Here is a 16,993-nt window from a genome sequence, read left to right on the forward strand (position 1 = left end):
TTCCTGTAATCACCTACTTGGGAGACTAAGGCAGGAGTATTGCAAATTTGAGACCATCCTGGATAATTTAAACAACAGGTTCATGGTGTATAATGAGTTGAAAAGAGAAGCTATACGGAAGTCATGGGCCTAAAGAAGGAAGGGAAGTTTGAGGATCATCTTTAAATTATGACATAATAGATGTGACAGAAAACAGCTCCAAATTTGGTTCTCATAATATACCTTCATTCAGTACACACAGTGCATGTGACCCTGTTTAATTGAGCATTTAAAATACTATTTCTTCTTCTTCTGATTCTCCTTTCTAAGTCTGGCATCTTTATAACAGAGTATCCATACATGAAGTGGGGTGGGGGAGGGCGAGGGAGAGAGAAAGAGTTCTTACTGCTATCCTAATTCTGGTAGTTAAATAACATTGCTTTAAAATGTCACTAATTAGAATTTATCTTTTATTCTTCAGTTATTAGAATATAATTGAAGAAACCCAGTTTAATCTTTTTTCAGGGGGGTGTATCAAGGATTGATGAAATCAGGGGCACTCAGCCACTGAGCCACATCCCCAGACCTATGTTGTATTTTATTTAGAGATAGGGTCTCACTGAGTTGCTAAGCATCTCACTGTTGCTGAGGCTGGCTTTGAACTAGTGATTCTCCTGCCTCAGCCTCCTGAGCTGCTAGGATTGTAAGTGTGTGCCACCACGCTCAGCCCTAGTTTAATCTTAATTTTTTTAAAATTTATGTTTCTAAAGGAAATAAAGCAGAACTCAGAAGCTTAAATAATACAACTAAGAGCAGGACAGCTAAAAGAAGCAGTGGAGGGGAGGATCATGGTCCAGGAGCATTATTGCCAAGTGAATTTTGAAGTGGTTTGTGAATATTTTTAGTTTTTCCGAGGACCTCAATTTAAATTCTAGTCCTTTGCTTTTATTTTACATATGTGAAAATTGAAGGCTGAGTTTTCTGGGGGCTCAGCAACATGCCTTTTGTCACACTCATACAGTATAGGTATAGGTAGAATGAACACTGGTAACTCCCAGTTCCTAGTTTTGTACTTTTTTGTAACGTTGCAATGTGAGGTAGTCACCCCTCCACTATCACTCACACCACACCTCTCAGTGCTGGGAGTTACTGAAGGTGAAAAGGAGGCGGGCGGGGGGGGGGGGGGAGTAATGTGCCCCATTGCTGTAGCTGTGATAGACCTCCTAGCATGGCTCACTGACATGAGAGACTGACAGGTTCTAGAAGATGTTCTGTTTGGTTGCTTATTAGTCAACATCTCTCTGTTGAAGTTGCTTTGGGTCCAGCTGATGCTCAGTGGCCCAATGGGTATTCAGCATGTCAGTTTCATTTGTCAGCTTTGGTATAATAACACATTCAATTTCATAATCACTTAATGAAAAGTTGCAGCTGGTAAACTAAAGTTTATTGTTGCTTTATGAAAACTGAAAATACTCCCAAAGGCTAAATTTTTTTATTTGGTAAGCTAAAATTTCATTTGGTAAGCTACTCAGTGAGGCATTAGAAGACTTGATTTAATCATAATAATAGCTTGCCACTTATTTGAATTGACTAAGTCCTTGGCATTATACTATTTTTTTCCCTTAGCATTATAGTAAAGGCTTTGTTTTATAAACAAACAGTTAAAAGTGGTGAAAAAATTTCCCAAAGCTTTGGAGCTTATTTAACTGGGGCTGAGTTTGGATTGAGACTCCCCAATGTTCTGAATTCCTAGCCACTTTTATCCAGGATTATTTGTGGCCCAACATTCTATTCAGTGCCCCATCTTCTCCTCTTTGCTTCCTATGAATATTCTCCTTCTATTCTATCCCAGTTCTGTGCCCTTGCTCTGATTTTCCCCTTCATAAACCACTGTCTTTACTAAAAGCTGTTGGGTAGGGGGGCATGTGTGTGAAGGTAAGATGGATGGTGTGGAAGAGGGGAGGACATGGGAGTGGTGTTCACCTTCAAAACAGAACCTTAGATGACATCTTTGTTTTTAAACTTGTTTTGAAATTTGTTGATTACAAAATGTCATATTTACATCCTTGAAATTGTACAGTGACCACTTTTGTCTAAAGGCTCGGAGCTGCTGCTCTCAGCACACACTCACAGCTCCTGTATATGCATGCTTAGATGTCAGTTTGGGTTTCAGATAACTTCCAAAAAAATCTTTCCATTAAAGAAAATGCTTTTGATCATTGTTTACCTGCCACTAAAACAGAATAATAATGTCTCTTTGATCTACTTCATTGAAATTATCTCTTTAAGATCTAATAAAAATGATGGAAGTTAAAATGCTTAAATATGTGTAAAAGTCTATGCCTGTATAAGATATTCTTCCTACTGTTGATGCTTTGATTGCCATCAAATGAAAAAAAGGGACTATGAACAGCTGATTAAAATCTGTATGAAAATAACACTTTGTTTCCTTAGTAGAGCAGCAAAACAATGCATATTTGATTCTTTCTTTCTTTCTTTTTTAATATTTATTTTTTAGTTTTTTTAGGTGGACACAATATCTTTATTTTATTTTTATGTGGTGCTGAGAATCGAACCCGGTGCTTCACTCATGCTAGCCGAGCGCACTACCACTTGAGCCACATCCCCAGCCCCCCATATTTGATTCTTTCAATAAATTTCTGCTTTAGAGAATATATGAGCTTTTTTATTTCTTTCATTTAAGTTAATTCCTTTATATTGAGATTTTAAGAAAGATAAACTTTCCTAATAATAAAGTATAATGGCACTTGAATATTTAAGATAATTTAGGAGTTGTTTGTTTCAGATTATGTAACACTGAGCAATAAATGAATGCATTGGCAGGCATGTGCTTTAAAACAACAACTATTTTGCAAACTGATTTTCATATTTATTTACTTTTAGGAAACAGATATTGATGACAGATTTGGAGATTTGGATTCCAGAGCAGATTCTGATATTCCAGAAATTCCACCATCCTTAGATAGAACCCCTGAGATCCTGAAGAAAGCTTTGTCTGGTTTATCTTCAAGGTATGATTGCAGGAAGACAAATATGCCTTAGTACAGAAAATAAGCTTTGTTTACCATTGTCTGTGTAATAAATATGACATTTTGTAAGTTGGGGGACTATGAGAGGAAAGCCCTTCCTTATAACCACTTAATATGTGAGGCAGTCCTAAGTGCTTGATGTACATTTTTTTTTCTTTTTACTGAATGTAAAGTTACCATATAAAACTCCATAACACTTTTATTTAAAAATGTTATTGAGGGCTGGGGATGTGGCTCAAGCGCTAGCACGCTCGCCTGGCATGCGTGCGGCCCGGGTTCGATCCTCAGCACCACATACAAACAAAGATGTTGTGTCTGCCGAAAACTAAAAAATAAATATTAAAAAATTCTCTCTCTCTCTCTCTCTCTCTAAGAAATAGTATAAAAATGTTATTGACTATAAAATTTCAGATAATTTTATATTGCCTTCCATTATATGCTTTAGTGATATGAATTATGAAACTTATAAAAGCAAACCCCAGCAACTTGGGAGGACAAGACAGGAGTATTGCAAATCTGAGGTCAGCATGGGCAACTTAGCAAAACCTTTCTCAAAATAGAAAATAAAAAGGGATGGGTATATAGCTCACTTGTAGAGCCCCTGTGACTTCAATCCCTGGGAAAAAATTTAAAAATCAAAATAAGTATAAGATTTATCCAAATTAAAAAAAATATGAAATGTTACATAGAGACATAGACCAGTGTTTCACCAACATTTTTGACTGTGACACACAGAAATACATTGCATATCATATTCCAAGAGACACATAAGCTTGTATTTTACCTGCAGCAGAAATGTAATGAAGTATTTCTTTCTGGTACTGTGTGTGATGCCCTGTTATTTCTGTTTGATTTGTGTGTGTGTGTGTGTGTGTGTGTGTGTGTGTGTGTGTTTGTTTTACCAAAAAGTGCTGGATACAACTTACTTGATTTTACTACCCACAGGTCATAATTTGCTGTTTGAAAACCACTGGTTTTATCATTTTTTTTTTGTAAATGTAATAAGAGTTTTTCTCTTTCTTGCTTTTGTGAGTAGCCATTCTGAGTCTGACACAGACTCACAACAGATTATTTCTTTGATCTCAGAAAGTGTTAGGGCTTCTCCCCACCAGCAAGCAAGCAAGGAGTTCTTCTGTGGACCCCAGCAACATATCTTTTGATCCTGTTCAACTCTGACACTGTCTGCCTGGAGAGAGCAGCAGATCCCATAGGTTGAGATCTCAGTTCCACAAGATTGGCCCTATTTCAGACACTAGTCATTAAATCTGAGCCTCTGGAACTTATGACCCATCAGCTACATATTGTGGTTCCCTTTTCAGGCTGAAATAAAAAAGCTCACAGAACTCAGGAAGATACTTACTTACCTGTGCCAGTTTATCATAAAGGCCATTTAAAAGGATTTTAAAATAAGCATCTAGATGAAGAAATGCAGTATGCAGTCTGGAAGAATCCCATGCACAGGAGCTTCCATGGCCCTGAAGTGGGGATGCACCACTCTTTCGGCATGTGGATGCATTGTTGTTTACCTTCCTGCTGTCCAGAAGCCCTCCAAACCCTGTCCTCTTGGGGTTTTATGGAGTCTTTGTACAGACATGACTGAAACATGGACAACTGCAAAGAAATGTAAGCAGGTAAAAAGGGTCTAACACTCACAGACTGATTGGGGAAACCTAGCAAGGCCCTTCTGTTCAGATTATTCTTGACTTTCCCATGTAGCATTCACTCTTCCCAGGTATGGGTCAGGACCCCTTCTGAAACGGTGGTCTTATCATCTGCTATTGGACAAGTTAGGTCAGAGAATTTCTTTATGGCCAGCTCCAAGACAGATGGGTGAAGGAAAATTAGAACATATTTTTAGTTTCTGTGACCTGCTTTCAGGAAAAGAAATTTTAATTTCTATGGCTTGCCTTAGAAAAAAAGGAACAGGTGAAAGGAAGGCAGAAGAAGGCCCAGTGTGGGGATGGATTTGACTTTCTGAAGCCTGCTTTCGAGTACTAAACTGCCCTGGCATTATTCTCTTCTGTGGGAGTATGAGCTTGGAACTGTGGTCAAAAGCCAAAATATATATATCATAATGTCATAGCCATATTAGAATAAAGTAATTGAATGCATAATTTTTATATTTTTAAACCAGTAGTACAAATCTATGGTCTTTTAGTAAAAACACGAGTATGATATTTATAGTTTTTGTTCCCAGTTGTTTTCATGATATAGTTCAGATGTACCTTTGCTTTAAAATCTCATCAGAGCTATCTCAGATGTGAACACTTATAGTTTTGTAAGAATGATGCTGGATTTCTCTGTGTCATTAATATAATTAGATCTTCCTTAGTAATTATTTTTTTCTGTTATACCAGTAACAAATAATAGCAGCTAATTTTTAAAAAATATTTTTTAGTTGTAGATGGACACAATACCTTTATTTGTTTATTTATATGTGGTGCTGAGGATTGAACCTGGAGTCTCACACATATATGGCAAGCACTCTCCACTGAGCCGCAACCCCAGTCCCTATAGCAGCTAATTTTTATTGAACATATATAATTTGCTAGGCAATGCTCCAATCACTTTACACATACTGACTAATTCATTCTCATGCCTACCCTGTAACACAGGGGTAGTCTTACAGCTAATTTGTACATGAGGAACCTGAGATTCAGAGATCATAAATATATCAAGGGTCTTGTGGCTAGTAAGTGGTGGGGCCTCATTCTGAGCTCAGGCAGTGTGGCTTTAATGCCTTTGTTTTTACCTGTGCTAATTATGAGAGGATTAGTTCTTAAAGAAATGAACAATAGATAATACAATAATTGCAATCTCAAGAAACTTCTGTACAAAGATTATATGAATGTTTTAAAATATCTTCTATATATTTTTAGTCTCTTTTAAATCTAATGACTAAAAAGAGACTGCTATGCAGAAAATTAGAATTTGTAGATACATAGGATTAAAAATCACAATTATGTGAGAAATTTACATGAATTCTAAGGAGGAAAAAGCCCTATAATCCTCCTATCATTACTTGGATTTATATTACTTTGGTATATACCCTTTGAAACTTTTTCTTGTGCATCAAGTATATGTGTGTGTAATGTAGAAATGAGCTCATACTGTTTTCTGCCTTGCTGTTCTCATTTTAATTTGTAGTATTATTAGGAGCAACATTTCATATTTTTAAATATACTTCAGGACCTTCATTTCTTTTTGTGCAGTGCTAGAGATAGAGCCCAGGGCCTTGCTCAGGCTAGGCAAGTGCTTTCCCACTAAGCCACATTCCCAACCCACTTCAGAAACATTTTTAGTGGCTTCGTGACACATTCCATCGTATGGCTATTGTCCAGTTTATCCAGCTGAGCACCGAGTGCTGGGCATTTAGTTTGCTTTTGAATTTTCATGATTTAAAACATCTCTGCATTAAACATTTTGCTTTGTAACTAACTCTTTTTAGAATCCATAATTATTGCCTGAGGATAAAATTTTTTAAAAATGAAATTACTGGGGCTGGAGTTGTAGCTCAGGAGTAGAGCACTTGCCTAGCACATGTGAGGCCCTGGGTTTGCTTCTCAGCACCACATATAAATAATAAAAATTTAAGAAAAGGTCCATCAACATCTATCTGTATCTATCTATGTCTCTATCTATATCTATATTTATATCTATATCTATCTATCTATCTATCTATCTATAAAATGAAATTGCTTAGCCAAGGTTTGTGCTCATTTTTAAGGCTTTGTTGTATAATGCCAGGAGGGCCTAAGTGGTCTTCACGCACTTGGCAAGTTGCCTCAGTCCATTTCGTGACCTGTGTGTGGGTCTGTGCGCTGGCCAATTAGGTTTCTCCCTCTATCCTTTAGTGGATGTCTTCTCTAGCCAATGTTTGGTAGTATATGGAAATACTTGAGGTTGTCACAAGGTAAAGCCCTACCTTCTTGGCAGCTGGTGGGTAGAGCCCAGAGATGCTGCTAAGTGTCATCATATGGTAGACTTTCTTGACAAAGAGTGATCTGTCCCACAACATTGCTAGAGCTAAGGTTGAGAAACCCTAGAAACATCCAGTTGTAGCCTTACTCATGCTTCTAAACTTTCTAATGCCATCTTCTTTCTCTGCCTACTTACTGTCCACTTTGGCCAGAGGTTAGTGGTAGACTTTCTCCAAATTCCTACTCTTTGTCTGATGGCCCACCTGGATACTGTTCATTCCTCAGGCTGCCTCTGGGTTCTGATTATTGTGAACTGCCTTCCCAATACAGGTTCTCAATGACTCATGATGCTTGTGTCTCTACTAAAGTAATCAAAAAAACCCTTTCATTAACTTTTGAAATAAAAGCCAACTACTAGGTATAATAACAATAAGAATGAACAATGTGTGTAACTACTTGAGATTATTACTTTTGTTTGTTTGTTTTGTGGTGCTGGGGATTGAATCCTTGGTCTTGAGCATGCGAGCACATTCTCTTCCACTGAGCAAACCCCCATCCCTAAGATGATTACTTTTAAGGATGATACTTAATTATGTACTCATTTCTAGTTCATACCGGTCCTGAGGTCCTCAGAAACAGTCCATGGGTGGTGGTTTGGTGTGATGACTTGGACCTAAAATTTAGGCTTCCCCTGATGTGATCATTGTAGTATGGAAAAGGAAATGGAGAATTTAAAATTCTGAGCCAGACTATACTTTTTTTTTAAATAGGAGTGATTCCTGCCTTCCACATAATTACACTTTATTGTGAATCCAGTGCTTCTCCTTGAAAGGTGACTTTTGGTTTATACTATGCTCTGGTTTGAATGTGATTCTCAAAGTTCACATATAGAAAACATAATCACAAATGAAATAGTGCTGGGAAGTGAGGCCTAATAAGTGGTGAAAAGCCCTCATGAATATATTAATGTCATTATCATGGGTCTGGGTTATTTATCACAAGTGAGCTTATAAAAGTGGGTTTGACCCTCTCTTGGCCTCTTGCCCTTCTACCTTCCATCATGGAGCAATGTGGTAACCTCACTAGATGCTACACCTTGATATTAGACTTTCCAACCTGCTGACTATAAGAAGCAAAATAATCTGTTCTTTATAGATTACCCAGTTTTAGATATTCTGTTATAGTATCCCAAAATGGACTAAGATACATTATCAATGAATGTTTAAGTATGTGTTAATCTTTTATGTGCTTAACCTTATATTAGATATTCTTGGGAAATTTAAGGCAGAGTCATTTAAATTAAAATAAGAGAATTAAATCTTTGTTCTTATTGAAAGAGAGGAATTTGGGGTGGGGGGAGGAGATAGGTCCATATTAAAAAAGACAACCAGATAGAATATGTTCCTTAAGGGCTTAGGTTTTCGGTTCATTTTGGCATGATGTGACTAGAGTAGGTTTCCTATTTAAAATCTCTGGTTCTTATCACCTGCCATTCTCTGAAGCTCAGAGCTGGACATAAGAGCTACCCGGACTGAGCAGCACCTTTCCAGGGGCTGATTGCTGCTGCTTCTGCTACATCCTTTTCTCTAGAAGATAGTCTTGCTAATTCCACATCTGAGATTCAGTCATAAGGAGGGCTAAACATGCTTCCAGGTTTCATACAAACAGGAAGGATTATACCAGTGGCTGGTTTATTTTTCCCTGTTTATCTCTGACTAGCTTTTTGACTTAGCCCAGTCTCTAATCCATTCATTAATCCACAGTTATGACTATAAAACTAAATGGAACCTTTCTGCTATTGCACTTTTGACTCTGTACCCATTTTTAGTTCAGCCCCAAGCTTATATCTCAGGAGAAATGTATGAATCTCTATAGTTTGTTAAACAGCAGAAGGAAATAAAGTGGGTTAAGTTAAATTTGAGTCCCTTGTGAAGCTGGAATAAAAGTACATGGATTTAATGTTGTTGGCATTTTAAATCTTTTGAGTTTAGCAATGATGCAGTGAAAGGGTTATTTGAAAAAGAAGTTTTTAAACTACATAGGAGAGTGATTGAAAGCAAGGAATGTAATCAGTATCTTATAAACGGATGAAATAAGCTAATATTTCTGTTATGAAAAGGGAACAAGAATCCATGCTTTAAAGTACATGTTACTATTACTGTATGAATCAAAATGTTTTATAACAATTTAAATGCTCTTATTAGTAATTTAAAAATTAATAAAAATCTTAAAAAAACACCAACAATTTTAGGTTCAGAAATATAGGTACATTCAGATTTTTTGTTTGTTTGTTTGTTTTTTGAGACAGGATCTCACTATTTTGTCCATGCGATCTTTGGATTTCTGGGTTAAAGTGATCTTCCCACCTCAGCCTTTCCAGTAGCTGGCACTGCAGGTTATACCATCATGCCAGGTCAGATCATAAGATGATTCAGATATCATCATCCATGAATTAGACTCATTCTGGGTTTTACATATAGCAGCTACTACATTTTTTATGACATGATCACATAAGGAGTGATATTATTTGTAGAGTACACTGGAGATGAAGCCTGAGGTTCCTGGTGGGGTGATGGTAGGAGGTGGGCAGTTGGGCATCCCCGGGGCCAATAGCACAGAGTTGAGGGAGAACAGTTCTCAGCACAGCAGGAGCCAGTGCCATACCAGCAGGGATACTCTTCCCTGAGGAACAAAGAAAGGCTCAGGGATGAGAAAATACTTTTCCCCAACTCCCATAATTCAAAGGCATTTCTGTACATCAGTGACAAATTCTCAGAAAGGGAAATGAGGAAAACTATCCATTTACAATAGCCTCAAAAAAAAAAAAAAAAAAAAAAACTTTGGAATCAACTTAACAAAAGAGTGAAAGATCTATATAATAAAAATTACAGAACCCTAAAGAAGTCAAAGAAGACCTTAGAAGATGAAAAGATCTACCTTGCTCTTGGATAGGCAGAATTGATATTATCAAAATGATATATCAATTCTTCCAAAAGCACTATACAGATTTAATGCAATTCTGATCAAAATCTCAATGACATTCCTCATAGAAATAGAGAAAGCAGTCATGAAATTCATCTGGAAAAATAAGAGACCCAGAATAGCTCAAGCAATCCTTAGCAGGAGGAGTGAAGTAGGTAGCATCACTATACCAGACCTTAAACTATATTACAGAGCAATAGTAACAAAAACAGCATGGTATTGGCACCAAAACAGAATGGTAGGCCAATGGTACAGAATAGAGGACACAGAGACTAACCCGTAAAATTACAATTATCTTATATTAGACAAAGGTATCAAAAACATGCACTGGAGAAAAGATGGACTCTTCAACAAATGGTGTTGGGAAAACTGGAAATCCATATGCAACATAATGAAATTAAACCTCTTTCTCTCACCATATACAAAACTCAACTCAAAATGGATCAAAGACTTAGGAATAAAATCAGAGACCCTGCATCTAATAGAAGAAAAGTAGGCCCTAATCTCCATCATGTGGGATTAGGTCCCAGCTTCCTTAATAAGACTCCTGTGGCACAAGAATTAAAATCAAGAATCAATAAATGGGATGGACTCAAACTAAACTGAAAAGTTTTTTCTCAGCAAAAGAAACAATCAGTGAGGTGAATAGAGAGCCTACATCTTGGGAGCAAACCTTTACCCCTCACACATCAGATAGAGCACTAATCTCTAGGCTATATAAAGAACTCAAAAAGCTAAACACCAAAAAACCCAAACAAATAAAAAACAAATAACCCAACCAATAAATGGGCCAAGGACCTGCACAGACACTTCTCAGAAGATGATATACAGTCAGTCTACAAATATATGAAAAAATGTTCATCATCACTAGCAATTAGAGAAATGCACATCTACTCTAAGATTTCATCTCACTCCAGTCAGGATGGCAGCTATTATGAAGACAAACAACAATAAGTGTTGGGGAGGATGTGGGGGAAAAAGGCGCACTCATACACTGCTGGTGGGACTGCAAATTGGTGCAACCACGATGGAAAGCAGTATGGAGATTTCTTGGAAAATTGGGAATGGAACCAGCATTTGACCCAGCTATCCCTCTCCTTGGTCTATACCCAAAAGACTTAAAAACAGCATACTACAGTGACACAGCCACATCAACGTTTATAGCAGCACAATTCACAATAGCTAAACTGTGGAACCAACCTAGATGCCCTTCAATAGATGAATGGATAAAAAAAATGTGGCATATATACACAATGGAATATTACTCTGCAATAAAAGAGAATAAATCATGGCATTTGCAGGTAAATGGATGGAGTTAGAGAAGATAATGCTAAGTGAAGTTAGCCAATCCCCCCAAACCAAATGCCAAATGTTTTCTCTGATTTAAGGAGGCTGATTCATAGTGCAGTAGGGAGAGGGAGCATGGGAGGAATAGAAGAACTCTAGATAAGGGGACAGGGGTGGGAGGGGAAGGGAGGGGTCATGGGATTAGAAATGATGGTGGAATGTGATGGACATTATTATCCAAAGTACATGTATGAAGACACAAATTGGTGTGAATATACTTTATATATAGCCAGAGATATGAAAAATTGTGCTCTGTATGTGTAAGAATTGTAATGCATTCCACTGTCACTTATAAATAAAAATAAGTAATTAAAAAAAGAAAATACTTTTATCACAAAAAGCAGACAGCACACTTTAAGCATGAGAAGGAAGTGTGTTTGGTCTGTCCTTACCCTCAGTGATCAACCTGTTAGATCACAGGAACCTTCATTTCACCAAAATCACTGTACTTTCCAGTTTCATTTCTATATTATCCTTTCATTACTTTTTCTCTTTGATAGACCATGCTCTCTACACCATATTCTTAAATAGCTACTGATTTTTTTTTAACCTACCATTCCAAAGGACTGAGCGTCATCTTTTCCTAGGGCTTTTGAACCTGACTGGTCTCTCCCTTCATGTGATATCTGGTAGGATGTATGACTTTCACAGCCAGATTGACCACTTAACTCTCTAACCTCATGACTCATCCCCATTCACATTTAACAAAAATTTATTTCTTTCTCTGGCTAACATGATCTCAAATTTTAATTTAGCTCTTAGACAGTGGCTATTGTTAGTACATAAAGCGAAATAGGGTATCTTAAGGAATAATAAGAAAAATTCTTTAAGTTTAGCAACTCTATACTGAAACCACACTAAAAAACTTTTAAGATATCATTAAATACTTTAAAAGATATCATTAAATACTAACTTTATTAACATTTTCTTTGTAGGTGGAAAAATTGGTGGATTCGTGGAATTCTTACCCTAACTATGATTTCAATGTTTTTCCTGATCATCTATATGGGATCCTTTATGCTGATGCTTCTTGTAAGTGTTTGACATTTTCTTAAGTGTCTCTTGCTCTGTTTTTTCAGCATTTATATATAATTGAAATAATTCTAGTATTTCATAAAAAAGAAGGTAATCCATGTTTTGTTAACAGCAAATTTAGCTCCTTTAAGCATCTTCTAGGTCATGAATGGATTTGGGCTAATCATTTCTGCCTGTAAATAGTTCAATCAGAAGAGACCAAGTGTATTTCCATGTGTTCAGCATTGTGCTGAGTGATAGACCTGACAGAAATACACACACAGCTTCGGCATATATATGATTATAGCTAGATCCTTGACTCCAAGGAACTTAGTGTAATGGCCGAGACCTTTAGATAACCATTGACTAAGTACTGTGGTAAATAAGTTGGATAAGTCCAATGAGGACATTATTAGAAAAGCACAGTAAAAAAGCATGTGGTGCATTTGGGAAACAGTTTTCATAATCTAATGACCTCACCTCTGAACATCCCTGCATCACCACCTGAGCTTTTGGGAGGATACCTAGTATCCAAATGGTGGCTTGATCATGTGGTAGATTTACTGGGTGGTGACTGTAGGCAGATAGGGTGTGGCTGGAAGTAGCTCACTGGTGGTGTGCCTTGGGGGTTTATATTTTGCCTCTGGTACCTTGATCTCTCTTTGCTTTCTGGCTGCCATGAGCTGAGCAGCTTTCCTCTGCTGCACCCTTCTGCCACGATGATCTTCTGCCTTACCTCTGGCCCAGAGCAATGGAGTCTGACTGTAGACTGAACCTCTGAAACCATGAGCCAAAATAAACTTTTCTTTGAGTTGTTTTTGTCAGGCATTTTGGTCACAGTGACAAAAAAGGTGACTAAACAAGAAGACTTTCCAAGGTGGGGACTTTATGGACAAGGTGTGGAGGTAATGGGAGAACATGGTTTGTCGCAGGATCTGAGGTTGTACATGTGGAGGGAGCTAGGGATGAGACTGCAGAGGCCAGGAGAAGCCATTCTAGGAGTTTGGGTTTTCGTTGTGTATGAGAATCCCAATGGTTGAAGACAAACAGGTATTTTGAGCTCATAATTTGTTTAATAAATGCTTCCATGATGCCTGCTATGTGCCAGGTTTTGTGCTGGTTCTGGGGTATAATGAAAAAGGTGATTATCTCTGCCTTCATGGAGCTTGCTACCTACACTTTAAAGAATTGGTTGTAGATATATGTCTCTATATCTGGTTGAAAACTATGATGAGCATTTGAAATAAAGAATAATACTATAAGAACAGAGAAGGAGCTAGGAGACTCTACCGAAGCATTGTGCCAGACACAGAGAACTGTGATATACATGTTGAATAGGAGTAATCAGTGAGGTGAAGGGAGGACCCTAAAGGAAGATCCTCATATACAGAGGTCTTCTGTGTATATCATTGTGGTGGGAGTGAGGAAAAAAGCATTTGTTCAACTAATTTATTATGTACTTTCAGGGTGCTGAGCATGGTTTGGCAGTGAATAGTGAGAGTGTGCTCTTGGGATTGTGCACTGTGTACCTCTTCATTATTATTGTTGTTGTTATTTAAGGTCTGCCCTCCCAATACATGCCTACCTGCACACAATCCCAGGCATGCAAGACCCCTCCTTCTCTTTATTATTTTCTTTATCCATTTCTTAGCTAATTTGACCTCTTCTTGTATACTCACCTCTATTCTTTCAGTGCTCTTGCCTACTTAAAAATGCATGTACCCATCTCCCTTGTCTTCCCAACTCCATACTCTATCCTATTTGTAGATGATAAGCTTATGGGCAACATGATAGAGTTTTCCTTTTATATTATAAAAAAATAAGTCTTCAAGTGAAAGTAGAAACAACAACAACAACAAAAATCTATCAACTCATGAAACAATGTGAATTGGCTCTTGAAGGGCTATAACACCTCTTTTACACTTTCTTCCCTCATTAATTTTGTACTTCCTTGGGGATATCAAGGTAATGAAAATGAGTAAGTAAGAAATTTTTTCATAGTTCTATTAATTTGCTGGCATCTTAAAGAAAGCACTTTTTCTAACAAAGGAAAAAGTGTAATGGATAATTGAGAGGCCAGAATTAATGTGAGGGTAGAGAATGCCAGTCTGAAAGCCAGATAGGCATGTATGGGTATCTGGAGTGATTGCTGGATGGGACCTCTAATTCCTAGTTTTCTCAGTCTTTGAATCTTTGAATCCAGCAGTAACAGGACCCTCCACAGGCTTGAAGACTCAGGCATTTAATTAGCAAGTCTGTGGAGAACATCTGGCTGTATGATGGGTGGTTGGACTGGGGAAGAAGGGACCTGGGACCAAGTGATGTCAGGGGCTCAGTAGGGCTTGGGGGCTTACAGGAACCTTTGGGAACCCGCATTCTGCCAGAGTGGAGGGAGTACTATAAGCAAAGTTCTATATGGCTGGGTACCTTAGAGAAAGGTGCTTTTCCTTGAGCACTGGGTCTTTGAACCTGGAAAAATAAATAGGGATCAGTTCCTGGAAGGCCTTGAAATGATATGTGAAGAAGTTTGTGTTTTATTTGGAAAGCACTGAGGAGCTACTGAAAATATTGGAGATTATTTGGCCCATTGGAGGATCTATAGAAGAAAATTTTGATCTGAGATATTGCAAAGGTGTCCTTGCTGGATTGACTTAGGCTGATGTGGTGGGCACCCCTGTGAATAACTTACGTTTTTCCCAAACTATCCAGTTGACTGGATGAAGACTACATTTTAGCCACAATACAGCAATGTAATTAGGCCAGTATTAGCCTGCCGCAGTCTGGCTGGGCACAATTCAGGAGCCACTTGTCAAAAAAAAACTAACTTTATTTTTAGAACCACACACACCAAACAAAACAGCTCCTCAGGAAAAACCCTCAGAGCCCAACTGCCACCACCGGCTTCCCACAAGCCTCTCCACCTCCCCCTCTCCTCCTGCTCTTGAGGCCCATTGGCTGGGTCGCGTGGGCAGAGCCAAAAAAGTCCCCCAATGAGCAGCTCCGTGGTCTGAAAGGGCGGGGAAACAGCCCAATGAGCATCACCACAGAGGAGCCAGTCAGCTAGAAGTTGCTGGGGCCGCTGTGAGCCAATCATCATCTGGCAGTCTGAAAGTTTGCTGGGGCCCCTTCAGCTGTGGCTCTCAACATTAGCCCACATCGTATAAAGAAGCAGCATAGGCACAAACAGCATCAAATTGAAGCTAGCCTTTCTTAGTTTGTATACCAACTGACCATGTAGCCACTCTTTTATGAAATTCAAAATCCTCTTTTTAAAAACATTCATGCCGATTTAGATTGTGATTTTTAAAAAGAGAATCATAAACCTGCCAAAATGACTTGGGCTTTCTTTGTTTATTTTTTCTATCCTGAAAAGGAAAATGTAGTTTTATTACAAGTTGTTTGCTTTGATTGGTGAGTTTAATCAGAAAAAATACAAGAGGGTCAGAGGTCATGGCTCAGTGGTAGAGTACTTGCCTAGCACATGTGAGACGCTGGGCTCAATCCTAAGTACCACATAAAAATAAATAAATAAAAACAAAGGTATTATGAAAAAAGAAAAGAATATTAGAGTGTTAAAGATGTAGTTAAAGTCGATTTGAACTCTTGTTGCATATTTAAGTTTATTGAATATATATACATAGGTTACTTTTATACTATGTTTATGTCAAGGGAATATGAATGACATACACAGTTGTTTCTCAGTTGATGTTTTTAATGTATTTTATTTTTATTTTTTAAATATTCATTTTTTTAGTTTTAGGTGGACATAATATCTTTATTTTACATTATGTGGTTCTGAGATTCGAACCCAGTGCCTCATGTATGCCAGGCGAGCACTCTACCACTGAGCCACAACCCCAGCCTTTAATGTGTTTTAAAGTCTTTATATTCTTATTTCTAACTGGATAATTTATAATTTTGAAAAGTATAGAATATACCTTGTTTGTATTTGCTTTATAATGTCAGCACTCAGTAATGACTAATTCGATATAGTTTTATTAAAAATTTAATACTGGGGCTGGGGATGTGGCTCAAGCGGTAACACGCTAGCCTGGCATGCGCGGGGCACTGGGTTTGATCCTCAGCGCCACATAAAAATAAAATAAAGATGTTTTGTCCACCGAAAACTGAAAAATAAATATTAAAAGTTCTCTCTTTCTCTCTCTCTGTCTCTCTCTTTAAAAAAAAAAAAAAACAATACTAGGAAATGATAGCTACTATCAGATGGAATTCATACTACTGTTATTTAAAATAAAAGGAACTTTGTCCTTCAGTTTTTAATTTCTAGATCTATGTTGTGTTCATGCATTCTAAGTATGTAGTTACTAAAGCATATTTTAATTTAAAGGTAAATATGAATATACATTCTAAGAGGTTTCTCCCTTTTTGAAAATTACTATAACAATTGTTAATTCATAGAGTATAATTTACTTTCAAATAGAGTGTTTACTTTTTTCCATTGTGAGAGTTGAAAAAGTATATTAAAATTATTTTCAAAAATAATTTTTAAAAAATCACCCTACCCCTACCATCAGCTACTCAAAACTCAGTTAACACAGCCATTTGATATAGTTTTTTATATCCTTTTTTTTTCTTTTAATTTTTGCTTTAAAAACCATGGTTGTAATAATGTTGTGACTAAAATTTTGTCTCCTGCTTTTTAAGCTAATCATGTCCAAAGTTTTGTTTTATTAAGTGGTC

General features: G+C 37.3%; 1 protein-coding gene across 1 annotated transcript in view; it reads left to right on the top strand.

The window, feature by feature from the left end:
- Cds1 (CDP-diacylglycerol synthase 1) overlaps positions 1-16,993 on the top strand; it is a 64,049-nt gene that overhangs the window by 14,820 nt on the left and 32,236 nt on the right. Inside the window, exons 2-3 of the mRNA XM_027939815.3 lie at positions 2,884-3,011; positions 12,214-12,310. Of these exons, the coding sequence (XP_027795616.2) occupies positions 2,884-3,011; positions 12,214-12,310 (225 nt within the window). The remainder of the gene's footprint in view (positions 1-2,883; positions 3,012-12,213; positions 12,311-16,993) is intronic.

This window comes from Marmota flaviventris, chromosome 7 (assembly GCF_047511675.1).
Source record: "Marmota flaviventris isolate mMarFla1 chromosome 7, mMarFla1.hap1, whole genome shotgun sequence".
Lineage (NCBI taxonomy): Eukaryota > Metazoa > Chordata > Mammalia > Rodentia > Sciuridae > Marmota > Marmota flaviventris.